We start from the raw sequence: 19,247 nt of genomic DNA, 5'->3' as shown, positions 1-19,247 counted from the left end.
GTGCTTAAATCAATTATCCCTCAATAGTTTAAACTGTTGTTTCCAGTATCATTGCTGCATAACAATTTACTCCAAAACTTCAAATTTAAAATGACCATTTTATTATACTCATGGGATCTGTGGGTCAGAAATCCAGACTGGGAACGAGAGGGATGGCTTGTCTCTGCTCCACCATGTCTGGGGCCTCAGCTGGAAAGATTTGAGGATTGGGAGCCAGAATCATCTGAAGGCTGGCTCTGGAGCCTGTGCTGGGAAGACTCAAAGGCTAGGACCATCACAGGAGGATCCACACATGGCCTCTCTGTGTGCCTTGGGCTTCTTCACAGCATGGCAGGCTCAGAGTAGTCAGACTTCTTAGAAGCTCAGAGCTCCAGGTCTGTGACCAGTGTCACAGTGACCCAGCCTCAGAAATCACATGATGTCACTCTGTGCAACCTACTGGCCAAAGCAGTTACAAGCACACCCAGATTTCAAAGGAAGGAACAAAGAATTTTGGAGCCATATTTTCCAACTGCCCCAGCTATTAATATTTTCAGAACTGTACATGGGTCCCTTGGCTCAGAAGATCATGTCGATGCTGTCTTCTTTGCTGAGATGCTTATCTGTGTTGGTGGCACCCGATTCCTGCTGGGTGAGGGTGTGGCTACTGATGCATGTGAACAAACGTGTTTACATGTGAACATTCAGTGAGAGGCTGGATAAGCCTCTGACCATGTGAGTGCTGAGCCTGCATTTGTGTTTTTGCCTGATGGCGAGAATTAGTGGGGGTGTCCCCAGCCTGGCTCCTTTCCAGAACTCCAGGCTCTTATATGGAACTGCCCATCTATTTCCACATGGATGCCTAATGAGCATCTTAAACATCACACAGCCCAAACAGAACTTCACATCTCCTTTCCCACCCCAGACTGCTCCTCTCCCAGTCCGCCAGCCCTTATCAAGTCTATCTGCAATCTGCCAACTTTTCTCCAGCCCCACCGCTATCACCTTAGTCCAAATCAACTTCACCTCTCACCTTGCAATAGCCTCCCAAGTGGTCCCCTGTTTCCACCCTTACTCCCTATAACCTGCTAGAACTCCCCATTTCTGTGTCAGTTGGAATAAAATCCCATCCTAACCCTGGCCTCCCAAGGACTTAAGTGGTCTGCGCTTTGCCAACCCCTGCCTCAGGCCCCATCTCCCTCCACCCTCCCTGTCAACCCCTGTGCTCCAGACACTATGGCTTCATTTCTGTTTTTATGCTCCCCAAACTCCTTCCTGCAGGGCCTTTGCCTTTGGTCTCCCTCTGTCTGGAACCTGAGGTCTCAGCTCAGAAATCCCCTCCCCAGAGCAGCCTTCCCAGGGATCCCCTCCCAAGCCCACCCCCAGCAAAAGCAGCCACTGTGCTTGCCTAACCCAGCATCCTAGTTTAATTCTCTGCTTGGCCTTTGTCTCTACTAGCTGGTATTTCTCTGGCTCCTTTGGTTATTTATCTTTCTTCTTCCCCCACCAGAAAGTAAACTCCAGAGGAACAAAATTAACTGTCTGGTTCTCCCAGCCCATCCTCCAGGCCTAGGACCCTGCCTGAACGCAGGTGGGACGTGTCCAAACCTAAGTGTCCAGTGAATGGAAGATGAATGTGGGAGAGTGAGTGGCTGAAGTGGGTATGTGTGAGTCACTGTAGATGCATGAGTGTGTGTGTGTGTGTGTGTGTGTGTACACATGCTGGCTGAAGAGGCCAGACTAGTGGCCTAGTCTGAGGCCAGACCAGAGGACCACAGTGATTGGGAAGTCTCCTTCCCGTGGGGAGGACAGGGAAAGACAACTTGTGGGGTCCTCCCCGCAGTGGGGATGACGGTGGGTGGGGTCCCAGCCAGGCTGGGCCAGACTGGGGACGTCCAGGGCGCACCTCTGTCCCTCCTCCTGGCTCAGGGGCCCAGGGCTGGCCGACGTGGCAGCTGCGCTGCCGGCGGGCAGGCGGGAGGGAGGGACGGAGGTTGGAGGCGGGCCGGAAAGTTTGTCTGGCGGCGGAGGCGGGGACTCGGCCGGGGGATGCGCGCCCGTGTCCCCAGAGCCCCCAGCTCGCCTCGGAGTCCTGCTCAGCATGGGTAAGTCGCGATCGGCGCTACGGGCAGGGAAGGCCGGCGACCCTTTCCCTGCGCGCGCACTCTTTGCCCTGAGCTGCAGCTCCCCGACCAGATACAGCCCACTCGGGTGGCAGCCAGGACAGCAGGCCTTGACTGGTGGCTGGGAAGGGACGTGGGCCCACTTCCTTCCATGCTCCTTTCTGCCCAGAAAAACAGTGACCTGAGAGGGCTCCTTACTTGATACTGGGCGCTTACTCGGGGCCAGACCCTCTCCTAACCGCTTTAAGCCTTACAGCGTCCAGCAGGCGAGTGAAATTGTTCCTATTCTGCAGATGAAGAAGTGGAGGCTCCGAAGGGAGCAAATTCATTCATCCACTCGCGGAGCACTTCCCACCAGGCTCCGTTCTAGGCCTGGGGATGCTGCCCTACACAAAATAGACAAAACCTCTACTCTCCAGATACTCACTAGAGGGGAGATGGGGGGGGGAATTTCTTTGTTGCTCCAGGGAACTAAGGTTTCTGTTTTTCTCTCTGGATTCGGAAGCATCAAAGGGTCAATATTCATCCACCTACTACGTGGCAGACATTGGTTTAGGGGTCAGGGACTCAGTGGCCCTGTGTATAGATTTTGGGGTCAGAAAGACCTGGGTTCCAGCCCTCCTTCCCCCACTTCCCAGGTGCATCGTGACCTGGGACAGTGTAGTTAAGCTCTCTGACCTTCAGTTTCCTCATCTACAAAACGGTCCCCATAAAACACCCTATCACAGGGAAGCCATGTGAATGACGTGAGAATATGAACTTAATTACTCCATATACCACTTGCCCATGGTAAATGGTCAGTTAACATGAGCTTTTATTGTTTTTATCACACCCAACATTGGGATTATGGAGTCAGACTGCCCGAGTTCAGAACCTGCTCTGTCACTTTACAACCATAGGCAAATGTCTTTACCTCTCTGTGACTCAGTTGCCTCATCTGTAAAATGGGAATGGCACCAGTGCCTGTGTTACAGGGCTGTTGTAGGAATTAAGGCAGCTGACACAGGTATGGCTTCTGGAAAAGGATGTGAGCTTGGCTATAGTGACTGCTCTATAAGTATCACCTGTTGCTGGGACATTTGGAAGCCAGCCTTCTGGGTGAGGATATTTGCATGGTTCAGTTTCAAACCTGGTCTTTCCCTGGAGTTTCAGGGGAAGACATGGCAGGTCTCTGGTGGGGGAGGGACCCAATACATTGTGACTCTGGTTGAAATGCTGCTCTAGTGTCACCAACTGAGGGTGCCCTGGGACTTGCAGCTGGTGATATGGGCACCCAAAACCTGGGCTCTTTCCGCTCCACCTGCCCCTTGATTCTCTCCCTGGGCAGCTCTGCCTTCCACAGTGAGAGGCTTAGAGAACTGAGGGATTTCCTCCAGTGTGGGACAGCTTGACATACTATATTTAGACAGACAATCCATAGAAAGGGAGAGTGGTTCCTAAATCCAGGCTAGGCCACCCTAATTTGGAGGCCAGGATTTACTCCGCTTCCAGGCCCTGGACCGCACCGCCCCCCAACCCCAGGATGCTCAAGAGCCAAGATCCTTTCTCTCTGGATTCCCTATGTCCTGAGTTCATTCACTCATTCAATCATCTGTTTACTCAACCAGTACTTACTGAGTGCCTACTGTATGCCAGGAACTGTCCCCAGCATCAGGAGACAACTGAGAACAAACAAACAAACAATTCCTGTTCCTTTGGGGCTGACATTCTGCTTGGGGAGCCCAATAAATATGTAAAACATATAGTTATTTCAGATGATGAAATGTACCATGGAGAAAAACAAGTAGAGAAGGGAATACGAAGTACTGGGTGCCATGGGAGTTTGCATTTTTAAGTAGAGGGCCAGGGAAGGTCTCATAAGAAGGTGATGTTTGAGTGGAGACCAGAGGGAAGGGCGATTGGGGCCTCTGAGATGGAGGGAAAGGGCTTTCCCGGCAGAGGTGACACCTGGTAAAAAGCCTTGGGTTGAGACAGGCTTGGAGTGAGGAGGAACGGGAAGGAGGCTGATGTGGCTGGAGCCCAGTGAAGGGAGGTAGGTCCTACAGGGCCTTGAAGGCCACTCTCAGGACATTGGCTTTTTTTCAGAGTGAAGTGGGAGCCTTGGAGGGCTCTGAGCAGAATGATGTGGTCTGACTCGGGCTATCGTAGGATCCCTCCAGCTGCTCTAGAGCAGTAGATTAAGTTCAAATGTATCTGACACAGTCCTGGAATGGGATGTGGAGATACCGCCCTGGACCCTGACTCAGTCATTTGTTCACTCAGTAGAAGATTTACTGAGCCCATCTTGGGTGTCAGGGTGGAGCTGGGGCCCTGGAGGCACAGAGACAGTAAGTCTCTCTCCCCATCCTTCTCAGTTCAATAAGGTAAACACATCACTTATTCAATTACTTGGTGTGAGCAAATGCAGGAGAAAGCAGAGTTGGTTGGAAGTGAAAACTATGACTTGGAAAGTTGAGGAAGACATACAGGAATTAGAGATTCCCTCAAACTAGCTTAACCAAAAAAAAAAAAAAAAAAGAGTGGGGGGTTATTTATTGGTCACTGAAAAGTCCACAGCTTCAGGCATGGTTGGATCTAGGGGCTCAGGCAGTGTTGTCAGGAATCCCTCCCAAGGGGAGATGGCCCCCAGCTGCTCTAGGCAGGTAAACTACCAGCTCAATACCCCAAGTAAGCAAACACCCTGGACTGGACCGGCTCTCACTGGCTCAGGTTCAGCCACGTGACATTCACCACTGTCCAAGGCCAGGGAACCAGCTGGCTGATCAGATCTGGGTCATGGACGCACCTCTGGAGCTGGATGGTGGGGGTGGAGGAGGGAGGTCATCTCTACCCCAGACCCGGAGACTGAGAGTTGAAGACGGGACAGGGAAGGGAAGCTCCCCACAGAGCCGGCGAGACTGATGCCAAATAACAGACGTGTATTACCAGAGGCCCCTCGGGGAGGTGAGCCGGGATGAGGATGAGTGGGCATTTGGGAAACACGGGTGGAGCAGGAGAGGGACCAGCACATGCAGCGGCAGAGCGGCATGAAAATCTACGGTGTGTGCCGGGAACCAGGGTTTGCAGGGTGTGTTGGAGAGGTGGGGACAGGGGTGGGGAGGAGAGGTGGCCAAGGAGTTGGGCTGGGGCCACCAGCTCGTGAAGGGCTTGGGAGGTCATGCTAAAGAGTTAGGACTTAATGGAGCAGGTGGTGGGAGCCTTGGAAAGCTTAAGGAAGAGAATCCTCTTCCCCCATCTTTCTAGCGGCCCTGACTCATCTGAGGCTGTCCTTCACAGCTCCATGGGTCAGCCCTTCACCATGCTTTGTGACTTGGGATTTTCCTGAGAACTTTATTTCCCCTCCACATCCGCCCCCTACACCCCTGCTCTCTCTCACACCCCACCTATCTCTAATCGGCCCTTCTTGCTTGAAGTCAATCCAGCAAAGCTCTTAAGTGCATGGGTTTGGGAGTCAGATGGGTCAGCGTCTGAGTTCTGATGCTGTTGCTTCCCAGCTGTGAGAACACTCTGAGCCTTAGGTTTCCCATCTGTCAAATGGGGATAATTGTAACAGTACCACCTAGAGTTGTTACGAAGATAAATTGAGAGAAGGCACCTAAAGTCTTTGCAGAGAGGAAATACTCCATCAGTGACACTTGTTATTATTGCTGTTTGATCTCACTTTTATTTTTGCTATTCTGCTCTTACCACTGTGACCTGAACCTGTCCTGCTGCATTTTCCAGCAGAACCTGTGGACAGTCAGCTTTGCCTGTGAGCCCTTTGGCTGGGTTCCCATTCACCTCAAGAAGAGCCCAGGAAATGGCAGAAAAATTCTGTGTTTTCACTTGATTGCCTCACATGGCCTGGAAGAACCTTCCCTTCTGGCAGTAAACTCCAGAAACCGAGGGAGGTTGGGCCGAGGGAGGTGAAGAAGGGGCAGGACCTGGGCAGCATAATCTCCCCAGAGTATTTACTGAAGGTCATGAAGAGGAAAGACAAGGCCAGCCAGGGAATGGAAGGAGGCTACTCCCTGGGGGGCAGACGTGATGGGGAGAAGGGTGAGCAGAAAGTGGGAGGTGATTCCTCCACCCATGAAACTCCTCCCCCTGCACAAAGATTGCCTAACAGATGGAGCGAGGCATAAGTAAGAGAACAGGGTGAAATCTTATTATGCCAAGGTATAATAAAGGAGTGGTTAAGGGCAGGGATTGTGGAGCCAGACCACCTGGCTTTGAATCTAGACACAGCTACTCACTACTCTTGACCTTAGGCAAGTCTCTGATGATCAGTTTACTCATTCATAAATAATAAAGTTGTGGTGAGAATTAAATGAGCTCTTACACTAAAAGTGCTCAAAGCACTGCCTGGTCCAGATCAAACACTCCACAAATCTGGCTATAATGTTATGAATGTTCTTGTCAGGTCCAGGTGGGGATGGGTGAGACAGATACATCTGGATTACTCCTGACGCTTCCAGAAATATTTGTTTACGTATGTGAATTAAAAATTAAGAGCAACCTGTTTAACTGCTCTGCCAATATGGTAGCTGCCGGCCACATGTGGCTCTTTTCACACTTAATTAAAATTAAATATAAATTAAAAACGCAGTTCCTTAATCACATTGGCCACATTTTATTTTACTTTTTTTTTTTTTTCTTTTTGCGGTATGCGGGCCTCTCACTGTTGTGGCCTCTCCCGTTGCGGAGCACAGGCTCCGGATGCGCAGGCCCAGCGGCCATGGCTCACGGGCCCAGCCGCTCCGTGGCATATGGGATCCTCCCAGACCGGGGCACGAACCCGTATCCCCTGCATCAGCAGGCGGACTCTCAACCACTGCGCCACCAGGGAGGCCCCTATTTTACTTTTTTTAAACGTGGCTTCCATCATTCTTAATATATTTCTTCATTTACTTAATCCAAGAATACACAGAAAGTAGTATTATTTTTTTAATATTTATTTATTTGGTTGCACGGGTCTTAGTTGTAGCACACGGGCTCCTTAGTTGCGGCAGGTGGGCTCCTTAGTTGTGGCTCCAGGGCTCTTTAGTTGCAGCTCGTCGCCTCCTTAGCTGTAGCATGTGGGCTCCTTAGTTGCGGCTCATGGGCTCCTCAGTTGTGGCAGGCGAACTCTTATTTGCGGCATGTATGGGGGATCTAATTCCCTGACCAGAGATCGAACCCGGGCCCCTTGAAGTGGGAGTGTGGAGTCTTAAACACTGGACTGCCAGGGAATTCCCTTCTCTGCCTTTTTTTTTGTTAAACGACACCCATCACCACCTGAAATTATATTATATATTAATTCATTTATCATTTGCCTTTTTCTACTAGAATGTCAGATCTTTGAAAACACCATTGTATTGCCAGCCCCAAGAACACTGCCTGGTGTGTTGTAGATGCCAGATAAATTTTGGAATGATTGGATGGATGCATGAATGGATGGGTGTGTGTCTGGGTAAATAAGGGATGGAATACAAAGATGGGTGGATAGATGGATCCAAAAATGGGTGGATGTTTGGGTGAATTAAGGGGTAGATAAATGGGCCAATGAATGGATGAAAATGTGGTGGATGGAGTAGATAGATGGATGGAGGAGTGAATGATGAAGGGCTGGGTGGATAGATTGATTAGTAAATAGATGGGTGAATGAATGGAGTGGATGGATGAAGAAAGGAGTGGATGGGTGGGTGGGTAGATGGATGGATGGATGAATGGGTGGAGTAGATGGACAGAAGGAAGGATGGAGGGAGAAATGGATGAAGGAAGAAGTGGATGAATGGATGGATGGATGGAGAGATGGATGGAATGAAGGAAGAAGTGAACGAATGGGTGGATGCATGCATGCATGGGTATGTGGGTAAATGGGTGAGTGGATGGATTAGATAGATGGAAGGATGGACGGACAAAGCAAGAAGTGGTTGAATGGATGATGGATGGATGGATGGATGGATGGATGAATAAATGAATAGACGGATGGATGTAGTAGAAGGATACATGAATGGATGAGCGAATAGATGGAGAGGTGGAGGGGTGGACAGAGGGAGAGGAGGTTGGATGGATGCTCTGGCAGGAAACATTCGGGACTCTGTCCCTGTCACTTTTGTTTTCCAGGCCGACCCTCACTCTTCCTGGCCCTGTGTGCCTCTGTGTCTTTGCTGGGTGGCCTGACCTTTGGCTATGAACTGGCAGTCATATCGGGTGCTCTACTGCCACTTCAGCTTGACTTTGGGCTAAGCTGCTCGGAACAGGAGCTGCTGGTGGGCAGTCTGCTCCTGGGGGCTCTCCTTGCCTCCCTGGTAGGGGGCTTCCTCATCGACCGCTATGGCAGGAAGCAAGCCATCCTCGGGAGCAACTTGGTGCTGCTGGCAGGCAGCCTGAGCCTGAGCCTGGCCAGCTCCCTGACCTGGCTGGTCCTGGGCCGCTCAGTGGCTGGCTTTGCCATCTCCCTCTCCTCCATGGCCTGCTGTATCTACGTGTCAGAGCTGGTTGGGCCACGGCAGCGGGGAGTGCTGGTGTCCCTCTACGAGGCAGGCATCACCGTGGGCATCCTGCTCTCCTATGCACTCAACTACGCGCTGGCCAGTGCCCTCTGGGGCTGGAGGCATATGTTTGGCTGGGCCACTGCACCTGCTCTCCTGCAGTCCCTCAGCCTCCTCCTCCTCCCCCCTGGTACAGTTGATGCTGCAGCCCACAGGGACCTCATCCCCCTCCAGGGAGGCGAGGCCATGAAGCTGGGCCTGGGGAGGCCAAAATACTCCTTCCTGGACCTCTTCAGGACCAGGGATAACATGCGAGGCCGGACCATGGTGGGGCTGGGGCTGGTGCTTTTCCAGCAGCTAACAGGGCAGCCCAACGTGCTGTGCTACGCCTCCACCATCTTCCATTCAGTCGGCTTCCGTGGGGCCTCCTCGGCTGTGCTGGCCTCCGTGGGGCTCGGTGCCGTGAAGGTGGCAGCCACCCTGACCGCCATGGGGCTGGTGGACCGAGTGGGCCGCAGGGCCCTGTTACTCGCTGGCTGTGCCCTCATGGCCCTGTCGGTCAGCGGCATCGGCCTTGTCAGCTTTGCTGTGCCCATGGACTCAGGCCCAAGTTGCCTGGCCGTGCCCAATGCCACTCGGCTGTCAGGCTTCCCTGGAGACTCTGGCCTGCCCAGTGGCTTGGCTCCGCCTCTGCGGCCAATGACCGACCAGAGCCCAGGGCGGCCAGTCTTGTCAACGTCTGAGAAAACCAAGCCTCATCCGGGAGCTGGGGACCCCACTGCCCTTCCTCTGCCAGCCTTAAGCATCGTGCCCGCTGCACCCCCTTCTCCTGCCCCTGAGCATGCCCTGCTGCACTGGACCGCACTGGTCTGCATGATGCTGTTTGTGAGCGCCTTCTCCTTTGGCTTTGGACCAGGTAAGTGGGAGTTCTCTTGCTGGTAACTCTGGAGCCTTCCACCTCTCCTAGTGGGAAGCCTGGGGACCGAATCCATCAGGGTCTCAGAGGGACTAGAGGTGGCTTGACCATGAGAACAATGAACTCAGATTTCAGGGCTCCTTGCTTCCCTGAAGGTACTTCTTCCGAGGGCACAGGCCTAACTTATGTTTGTAATATTTTCTTTCTTATAAAGGTCCCAAATTGTCTAAGCTTCAGGCCTCATAAAACCAGACTGTGCCCCTGGATAGCTCACTCAGAAGGGTTTAGCTGGAAAAGAATTTAATGAATAGGGTGACCAACCATCCCAGTTTTCCCAGGACAATGAAAGTCTCATGTCTCAGGAAACCCCTCAGTTTTCTGGGCAAACCCAGCTGCAGCCTAAGAGTCCTCCCTGCTCTCCTGTCCTAGTGACCTGGCTTGTCCTCAGCGAGGTTTACCCCGTGGAGATCCGAGGGCGAGCCTTTGCCTTCTGCAACAGCTTCAACTGGGCTGCCAACCTCTTCATCAGCCTCTCCTTCCTTGACCTCATCGGTGAGTCCTCTGACCTAATTCCTTGGCCCGGTTCCTTCAAGATCCAGAAACAACTGCCTCCAGACGGAGCCTGGGCCTCCATATCGTCCAGGTATAAGTCACAGAAAACCCCATGCAAACCAGTTTGTGAACAAGAGGTAATATTTTTGTCTTAAATCATGAAAAGAGGAGGGTAGCTTGCTTCAAGCCCCACTGATCCAGAGCCTTCCACAAAATTGTGGGCCAGCTTCCATGCTCTCCTGGCTCTGCCTCCTGTGCTGTGGGCTTCATTCCCAGGCAGACCCACCTCCGTGCAAAGATGACCACGAGCGGCTCTCTTCATCTTGGCAGCCCCGGGGAAGGAGAGCATGTCTTTCTCAGTGGCTCTCACTCATGTCCTGGGGCTGATTCTCATTGGCTCAGCAAGATCACGTGCCCATCCCTGAACCAATCACTGTGTCTGGAGGGCTGGACTAGTCTGATGCCCAGGCCTGGGGCCACATACCCACTCTGGAGACCCGGGGAAGGGGAGGACGGACAGCCTCACCCAACTGCATGGACTGAGAGTTGGGGGAGGGTTCCCCAAATGAAAATTGAGGTGCTAGAACAAGGAAAAGGAGGGCTGGGAGGCAAAGACAACAGAAGATATGACCTGTGAGCTTTCTACTTCATTCCCGGCCCCATCAGCTGCGGGGGGTCTGGCTTTTTTGACAGCCTGGGAGCTGAGGCTAAAGGGGGGTTAGAGCTGAAGCATCCAGTTCTCCTCTGTCCAGGAAGCCATCTCCGATTGGTGGTGGGGGGATGGGGGTTTGGGAGACCCGAGTGTGCCCCCATCGAGACAAGTCCATTCTCCTCTCTGTAGCTGAAAGTTTCCACTCTTAAAGCATAGGAGTTTAAATTTTTTTGTTGCAGCAGAACTATTCTTCGAATAAAACTTTGTGCAGAGGCTCCTCAGAAGTGTCTGACAACATCCAGAACCCTCAGACATGCTGTAAAATTCTCCAGGCCAGATAAAAGGCGAAGGTCTATCCCAGCCCTGGAGAGAATGTGTCTGAGACCAGCCGATGCAGGAGCCACGACCTTTTTGTTTTGTTCTAAACCAGCTTAAACTGGCTCATGCCCACCTGCCAGCTGGAAGGTCTTCTCAGATCTAGTTTGGGTGACGTCTTCTCTTCTTAACTAGCCTTCAAACCCAGTCTGGGCAGTGGTGGGGTCAGGGGGGAATTATATAGGCCCAGAACACCAGGGAAGGGTCTCTGAGATGCTGAGGATGCTCCTGACGCAAGACCAGTGGTCATCGAGGCCAAAGTGGGCGGGGCTCCTTCACTGCGGGGCCCCCAAGGTGCAGTTCTTAGGGTTTAGTTATTTTCCCATTTCCTGCAGCCAAGTGTTCCCTCTTCAAAGGAGGAGCCGTGGCGGACTGTGGGAAATACTGGTAGAAGAACCCACCCACCATGCCTGTCTCCCATACACAGTCTTTGGGAATCCAAGCTTCTCCCTGGTGCCTCAGTCTTCAAGCATCCCCTTTATGTGGGATGAATGAGTGAGAAAGAGAGAGGAAGGAGGGAAGGAAGGAAGGGAGGGAAAGAGGGAGGGAGGGAACGAGAGAGGGGAGGAGGGAGGGAGGGAGGGCTTATTAGAACTGTATCGTATCCCTATCGTCCCCATCTCACAGAATACGTCCTTCCCAAGTCTAGCCAGGCAGTTAGTCTAGAACCCAGTCTTTCTTCTCCCAGCCCAGCACTCTCCCTGCTGGTATAAGGATTAAGTGGAGGTCAAGCCGGTTAAGGGTGGCTGCTCGGAGGAGGTGTGGCCCCGGCTGTTAGAGGTGAGAATGGTGTCTGAAACATACTTAGTGCTTCTGCCTCCACAGCCTTCTATATGGAGCTGAGGCTTCTGCCTTCTCTCGCAAACCAGTCACACACCAAATTGGCTGAATGCTTGATTCATTGAAAAACCAATTCATGGAATTTCTGAAGATGGTTTTTCGGAGCTGAGCTTTGCCAAGGCTGCCCCTGCAGCTGTTGTGCTGCTGAGGTGGATGTCATTTTCCCTCCATGCACATTTTCAGGTGCCAAGTGTGCACCTCTGGCTAGTGTATGTCCAAGATGTTGGTGGATTTGGGCCCTGGCCCTTTGCCTGCCTCTGGGACAACCAGTCCTACTCCTGCTTTAAGATACTTTTATCTGACAGCGTGTTAGTCATACTGCAAATCTACCATCTAGAGGATCTGCTTTGGGTGAACTGATTTTCAGTGTTTGAGGAGTTGGCCCAGGCTGTGCCCTGCCCACACTCCCACCCTGTTTTTTCCAGGTGCTATTGGATTGTCCTGGACCTTCCTGCTCTACGGGCTGACTGCTGTCTTCGGCCTGGGCTTCATCTATTTATTTGTCCCTGAAACAAAAGGCCAGTCATTGACAGAGATAGACCAGCAATTCCAGAAGAGACGGTAAGGGGGCCAGGGCTAGCCTGGGGTGAAGAGTGGCATCAAACCCTGAGCACTTTGCTTAAGGATTTTAGTCATTACACTTTCCCTTTGCAAAAGAGTGTTTTTCTTCTCTTCCTGTTTTTCTTACTGCCTGGATACAGTGACTTTTGTCCTGTCTTCATACATGAACTCTTTTCCTTGAGTTGTTTTGTGTCTTCCTACAGCAGAGTTTTATGTGACTTTGAGCTCAGCTCATAGGAATTTAAAAATCATGCAATTATGGACTCATAGGAGGTTAGAATAGTTAGATCCTAAAACCACAGAATCTTAGAGTCATTGAAGCTCGGAGAAACAAAATACTATAATCATGGCCTTTTGAATCACACACAAAGAACTGTGAGCATAATCTACTCATTCAGTGGACGTTAATATGCCACACGGTATTCTGGGCCGTAGGAAATGTGTCTGAAAATAAGATGGAGAAGTTCCTTGTCCTCACGGAACTTCCATTCTAGTAGGGGAGGGGAACAGAAAATAAATAAGCCAATGAATGCAGCAACAAAAGCATTTCAGTTAGTGATGAGTAGCTGGAAGAAAAGGAAACAGAGCAAAATACAGAGAGGGTCTGGTTGGTGGAGAGGGAGACAGAGGGGCACAGGGTTGTGGCTAACTCAGAGTGGGTGGTCAGAGAGGGATGCCCTGAGTAGGTACCATTTAAGTGAATGAGACGGAGGCAGCCACGTAAAGATGAGGTAGGGCGAGGCTTCCAGGTAGAGGGAACAGCAGGTGCAAAGACCCTGAGGTTGGGAGTGTATCTGGCATATGCAATGGACAACAAGGAAGCCAGTGTAGCTGGATCAGAGAGAACAAGGAGGGAGGGGAGGAGGAGAGAAGATCAGATTGGCCAAGTGGGTAGGAGCTAGATCACATAAGGTCTGTAGGTCCTAGACAGGAGTTCAAAATCTTAGCATCAGGGACCTTGGGCTGTTGAAATAAAAGAGTACTGGTGGGGGGGGTGTCAGAAGGGACCTGAAACCACCATAATCCTAAGCATCCTTGGCAAATGCCCCAGGTTGCCTCTTGTCGTAAAGGGAGTCACCAGCGTCTGACTGCCCATTCTATTCCTGGGAGGCCCTAACAAATTAAAATAGTAAATCATTCTAATGGTGAGTTGGAACTTGCCTCCCTGCAGCTTCCTGCCAAGCCCCAACCTGGCCCCCAAAGGGATGCAGAACGAGTCCATGTAAAACTTCAAACCTGGTCCACCCCACCCCAGAGTGTTCTCTGCCAGCCGCACACTCCCAGTTTGTTGCATGACACCTTCTGCGGGGCCCTCAGCAGTCCAGCCATATTAGTTAGGAGACAGATTTGGCTGCTTGGAATAGTCTGAATATAGGGGGTCTGGGGCTGGCATTGAAGCTGTGCTTCAAGAGGTCATCCAGGGTCCCAGGCTCCTTCTCTCTTGTTGCTCGGCCATCTCTTCAGTATAAGCTTTTCCGCATGGCCCGTTGGAGCCACCACCTCCCTGAAAGAGGGAAGGGGAAGAGGAGGACACACAACCTGAAAGATCCACACGTCACTTCCACCTACAACCCTTTGGACGGAACTTGGCCACATCCACCTGCAGGGGCGGCTGAAAAACATGGTCTTCAATCTGGGTGCCATGTGCTCACCTAAACATTGAGGGTGCTGTTACTAGACATAAAGGAGGGACAGATACTAGGAGCCACCTGGAATCTCTGCCAGACCGGCTTTCTTGGGAGAAGATTCCAGACCCTTCCTCTGGAATAAGAAGCTAAGGAGGCAGAAAGGCAGGCAGAAGCCAGCTTTAGGGTGAGGCAGGAGGGAATTGCAGCTCAGGGGAACACTGAGCTGGACCTGGGGACTCAGGAGCCTGAGCCAGACCTTGGGGAAAGCAGGCTGGATCTTCTACAGCCTCAGGAAAAGACAGGAAGTTAGGGGCTTTGGCTGGGTCCGGAGCCAACTTTGGCTGGGTGAGTCATTACTCCAGTCCTTACCGTTCAGGGGGCCTCTGATATCAGAGGCCACAGAGAGCGAAAGAAACTCAACCGTGGGGAGCATGGGGACACGGGAAGCTCCAGAGATCCTGCAAGCAAGCACTAATGGGACCCACCTTCCAGCACCAATTGTTCTCAGTGCTGTGTTGCTTCCTACAAGAATCACATCCCCAGGAGAAAGTCTGATTGGCTAAGTCTGGTTTATGTGCCCACCCCCCTAACCCCCAACTTGGCCAGGATAGGGCAAGCCTCCTCTATTGACAGTCCTACGAAGATCACATGCAACAGAGGAGACCTAGAGCCCCAAAGAGACGAGAGAATGGAGGCTGGATGGAGCCACCATCCACTGTTGTGGGGTTTGCTTCTATTCGTGTCCTCATGCCGCAGATGTGTTTGTTGGAAATGGGGACCTGCAGCTTAACGGTCTGTTTCTTCTGCTCCTTTAGAGAGACATTAGCAACCGAGGGGCTCAGACCCCCTTGCCATCAGTGGCCACTGAGTGCCATAAGCATGTTCCTTTCCCTTTCACATCAGGTTACTTGGGTTCAGAAGAGACCTTTCCATTCCCAGGATGATATGATCACCAAAAGAGCTTTCAAAAATCTTTTATCCCAATTTCTCAGGAATCCGTTCATTCACTTTCAGCAAATATTTCCAAGTGCCAGCTAGGAGCCGGGCACTGTACTAGGCTCAGGGGACAGACCTGTGACCAAGAGACACCGTGTCTCTGGACTGAGGAGGAAGTTACATTTTAATGCAAAGGGGAGAGATGGATTACAGAATACCCAAATGCATGAATAAGATAAATGAGAGTGGGGTTTATATCATGAGGAAAATAAGGCAGGTTAACTGTCAGAGAGCGAACAGTGGATTTGGGGGCAGTGTGGAGCTTTCCATTTCTTTAGCTAGGGTCCAAGTGTACCATGGGTATATTAATGACACAAGTTGATCGTGAGCTCTTCATGATATTGAAGGACATTTTTGTGTACCTGTTATGTTCACTGCTCTATTCCCAGGGCCTAGAACAGTGCTTGGCCCATGACAGGCCAGCAGTGACTCTAGCTCTAGTGAATGAATGAAAGGATGCTCAACAAAGGCCTCTGAGAAGAGGTGGCAATTGAGCTGAGACCTGAATAATGAGAAAAAGCCATCTTTTCCAAGAGCTGGAAGAGAGTGTTCTAGGCAGAAGGAACAGCCAGAGCAAAGGCCCCGAGGTGGGAACAAGCTGGGGGTTTTGAAGAGCGAGAAGGAGACCCATGTGGCCGGGGTGGAATGGGAAGATGGGATTGGAGGGCGGTGACACGGGAGAGGCCGGCTGCAGAGAGAGGCTTGGACGTGAGGCTGAGCATGACATCACTTCCCAGCAGGAGTGACAGGAGTTGGTCTTCGTGCTTAGAAAGGTCAGTCCTGTGATGAGGAGAACCGGCTGTAGGAGGCGTGGGTGGACACAGGAAGACCGGGGGGAGCAGCTGGGTGGTCCAGAAGGTGGAAATGCACATTAAGGCAGGAAGCAGGAAGGGTCAGGTAGGAGTGGGGTGGGGACAGGATGGGGATCCCATGTATGATCCACTCCCATCACCCCCGGGGAAGGCCACCAGGCCCCGTCACCCTCTGACCCCACTTACTCTCTGCTCTCCAGGTTCACCCTGAGCTTTGGCCACAGGCAGAGCTCGGCTGGCATCCAATACAGCCGAATTGAGGTCTCTGCGGCCTCCTGAGGAGTCCATCTGGAAAATGCTGGAACCATGGCTTTAGCAGACAGTCTTCAGCTTCCTGCTTGCCTGGGTGCCAGAGCACAAGTTCTAGGTGGTCCTTCAAGAGGCACCCCTGCTCCGGAAGAGGTCTGTTTTGCTGGGGCGAAAGGGATGAAAATCTGAGAACTCAAAAGTCTTCAGGTGGAGTCTCAGGCTCTGAGGGTGCCTGAGGCTCTGCCTTCCTGCCTCAGTTTCCCCACTGACTCTGCGCATCTCTGCAGTAATGAACTTATGATGAGAACATCTTATGGAGACTTCGTTGCTCTATGGGCTTTCTCAAAGAATGTCGAAGGTACCACCCTGTCAGGAAGTCTCTCCTGGAATCACCCCTAAATCCAACTGAGGATACCATATTCTCTGCTCTCTTTCCATCTGGTTGGGACTTTCTGGGGAGGGGGAAGCCTGCGTTTTGGCTCTCAGATCTCGTTTTGTTCGACCCCTCTAATTCTCTTACCTAGAATATTTGTCATTCACCAGCAACTCAGATGGTTGGTAGGAGTTCTAGTCCTGAGGCTGCTGGTGTTCTTGCTCTCTGACTGGGGATCTCAGCTTTCCCTGTATGTACAATGGGAGCTCTGGACCAGGTGGTTCTTAAGATCTCTTCTGATGCCAATGAGCTGGAATTCTAAGTGCTGGCAATACCACAGATATTCAGCATGGGCCCTGCTCTCAAGTTGCTAGTCATCTCTTTCAGGGATATAGGTTTTAACTAGGGGAAAGGTGAACAGAATTCCAGAGTTGTGTGCACTAAAATCCAAGGGCCATCATAGTGCAGGTCACAAGCTCCAGGAGCTGTTTCCAGGATGGCGCAGGGGGACTTTGCAGAAAGGAGATGGGTCTGGAAGCTAACAAACCTGGTTGTCAGTGTGGCCTCCACCTCTTGGCAGCTAGTGACCCTGGATAAGTAACAACTCCCTTAAGCCTCAGTTTCCACATCTACAGAATGGGGATGGCTATGCCCCCAGGGGTGTATTTAACCTCTGTCTCCCATCAGGAGGGTCTTCATTTGGTCCCATTCAGCTGGGCAGGATGGACGGGATTTCTGCTCACCCTCAATACCCAGGTCCCCACCTTTGGGATGTTGTAAAGGGTCACCCCTGCCCCCCAAGGGGTGAGTCAGATGGAGACTGAGCAAGTAGCTCCTCTCCCACAGGACTCTGGCCTCCCCTGAGTCCTTGCCTCTCATTTCTAGATACTTCCCTTAGATCCGGTGGTGTGTTGGAGCTGGCTTGTGCTGGCTTGTGAGAGCTGATTGTTAAATTTTCAGGAGTTTTGCAAGCTCGTTGTTAAACACAGCTGCTAAAAAATTAAATTATTTAAATTTATACTTAAATAAATTATATTAAAACCGAGGTAATACATACTAAAAACTCATCACTTCCTTATTTTACTACATTTTGCTCTCATCTGTGCTCTTAAGGTAATTTACACCTATTGCATCACATGAGGAACGTGGGGTAAGGGCACTGCCCATCCCTTGCCGGGTCTGCCTTCAGTGATCCACGGGGAGTGTATTTGCACCACAGGGACTGGGGAACACCACAGATCAGGGCTTGATTTGTCGTTTTATTGATTGTCCAGTCTTAAGAATGTGATGGATACAATGTTAATAATGTAAATTAAACTTAACAGTGTGTTCTGTCCGTAGTCGATACATTGTGAATGGCACAAAAAATGGAGGGGATTATTATCCAGTTCAGCCAACAGATGACTCATGTCACTGGTGAAGGAGTTTGGACACACGTCTTTGTTGTTTTACTTTCGTCGTATTCATTAACACGAACAAAAATTTCAACTAGCGTTCATGTCAGAACTGCATCCACGCTTCAGTGACGTCAGCAACTTCTTTGCTGAGTCATATTGTTGTCAAGCATTTCTTCGTGGTCTAATTTTGTTAAATCATGGCTAAATTGCAGTGACAGTTGGCTTTGGAATCAAGAGGTTGGCAGAAAAATCAACAAAACCATTGCTGTGAGAATTAATTGGCTAGATGGCACTTACAATAAAGTGTTGATTATTATTTGTAAATTTGTCAATTTTGTGCAACAAACACATCCTTTTTTCCAGTAAAATTTACACACACACACGCACATGCACACACACACACACACACACACACATTTTTTTCCCTGGAGAGCAGTCATTAAACATTTACCAGCCCATCACTGCTTACAGCTGTCCTTTTGGCCCCTTCAGGTCTAATTCTCTCCCCAGGGATCCCCAAACCTTCTCAGTTCTCCTTTCCTATCAGCCTAGGAGAATGCTCTTCTAGTCCTAGGGTGGTTTCTCCTCTTTTTTGTTCAGGGTCATAAACTCATAGATCAGGTAGGGGATGTAAGTGAGTGAAGTCCACTGTGGTAAGACAATAGGGAGTAGTGAGGTCTGTGGAAACAGGTGAACACAGGCCTCTCTATCAGGGATGACTGACACTCAAGTCCAGCTGGTGCCTGCCATGAAGGAATGTGGGCCCATTGTGGCCTGACCACCTGAATTTTCAAAAACAAAAAAAATTCAGACTTTGGTGTAAAATTTCCTGATTTTTTAATAGTGGCAATTGATTCTTAGTTGAAAAAATCATTTTTTAAGCTCAACTCAACACACCTGTGGCTAAATCACAGCCTTTAGTTTGTGCCTCAGTTCTTGATGTCCTCTGAGATAGTCTTTTCTTCTGGGTTTTTGAGGATCCCAGCTTAAATCAGAGCAAAGCAAGTAGCCAAGTAGCCGAGTAGCCAAGCAGCTTGAATTGAATAGGTGGGAGGGGTGTTACTGAACATGAAGGGAAAGAGACATGAAGGGGAAAATGGTTGAAATCTCAAACATATTACTCTGGGACAGCTAGGTGTGTGACTTGAGTAACTGCTCATCTGTATAATGGGGATGATACTACTTACTATACAGAGATGACACCTGTCAATCACTAGTTCAGGGCTGGGCTCATCACAGGTGCTCAAAAATGGCTGAGTAACTGCCCCAACAGCCTCCAGGGGCATCTGGCCCTGGGTGAGGAGGACAGTGAGGGCAGTTCAGAAAGCGGAAGAGCATC

General features: G+C 50.8%; 1 protein-coding gene across 1 annotated transcript; it reads left to right on the top strand.

Moving 5' to 3' along the window:
- Positions 1-1,700: 1,700 nt before the first annotated feature.
- On the top strand, positions 1,701-18,234 carry SLC2A10 (solute carrier family 2 member 10). The gene is given in 6 exon segments (XM_081255596.1): positions 1,701-2,049; positions 2,051-2,084; positions 8,190-9,473; positions 9,903-10,025; positions 12,318-12,453; positions 16,090-18,234. Coding segments are annotated over 6 exon segments (1,878 nt in total). The 5' UTR covers positions 1,701-1,827; the 3' UTR covers positions 16,169-18,234.
- The last annotated feature ends 1,013 nt before the right edge of the window (positions 18,235-19,247 follow it).

The sequence above is a fragment of the Mesoplodon bidens genome (genome assembly GCF_964165515.1).
Source record: "Mesoplodon bidens genome assembly, chromosome: 15".
Taxonomy (NCBI): domain Eukaryota; kingdom Metazoa; phylum Chordata; class Mammalia; order Artiodactyla; family Ziphiidae; genus Mesoplodon; species Mesoplodon bidens.
This window is presented reverse-complemented; position numbering and strand designations above follow the sequence as displayed.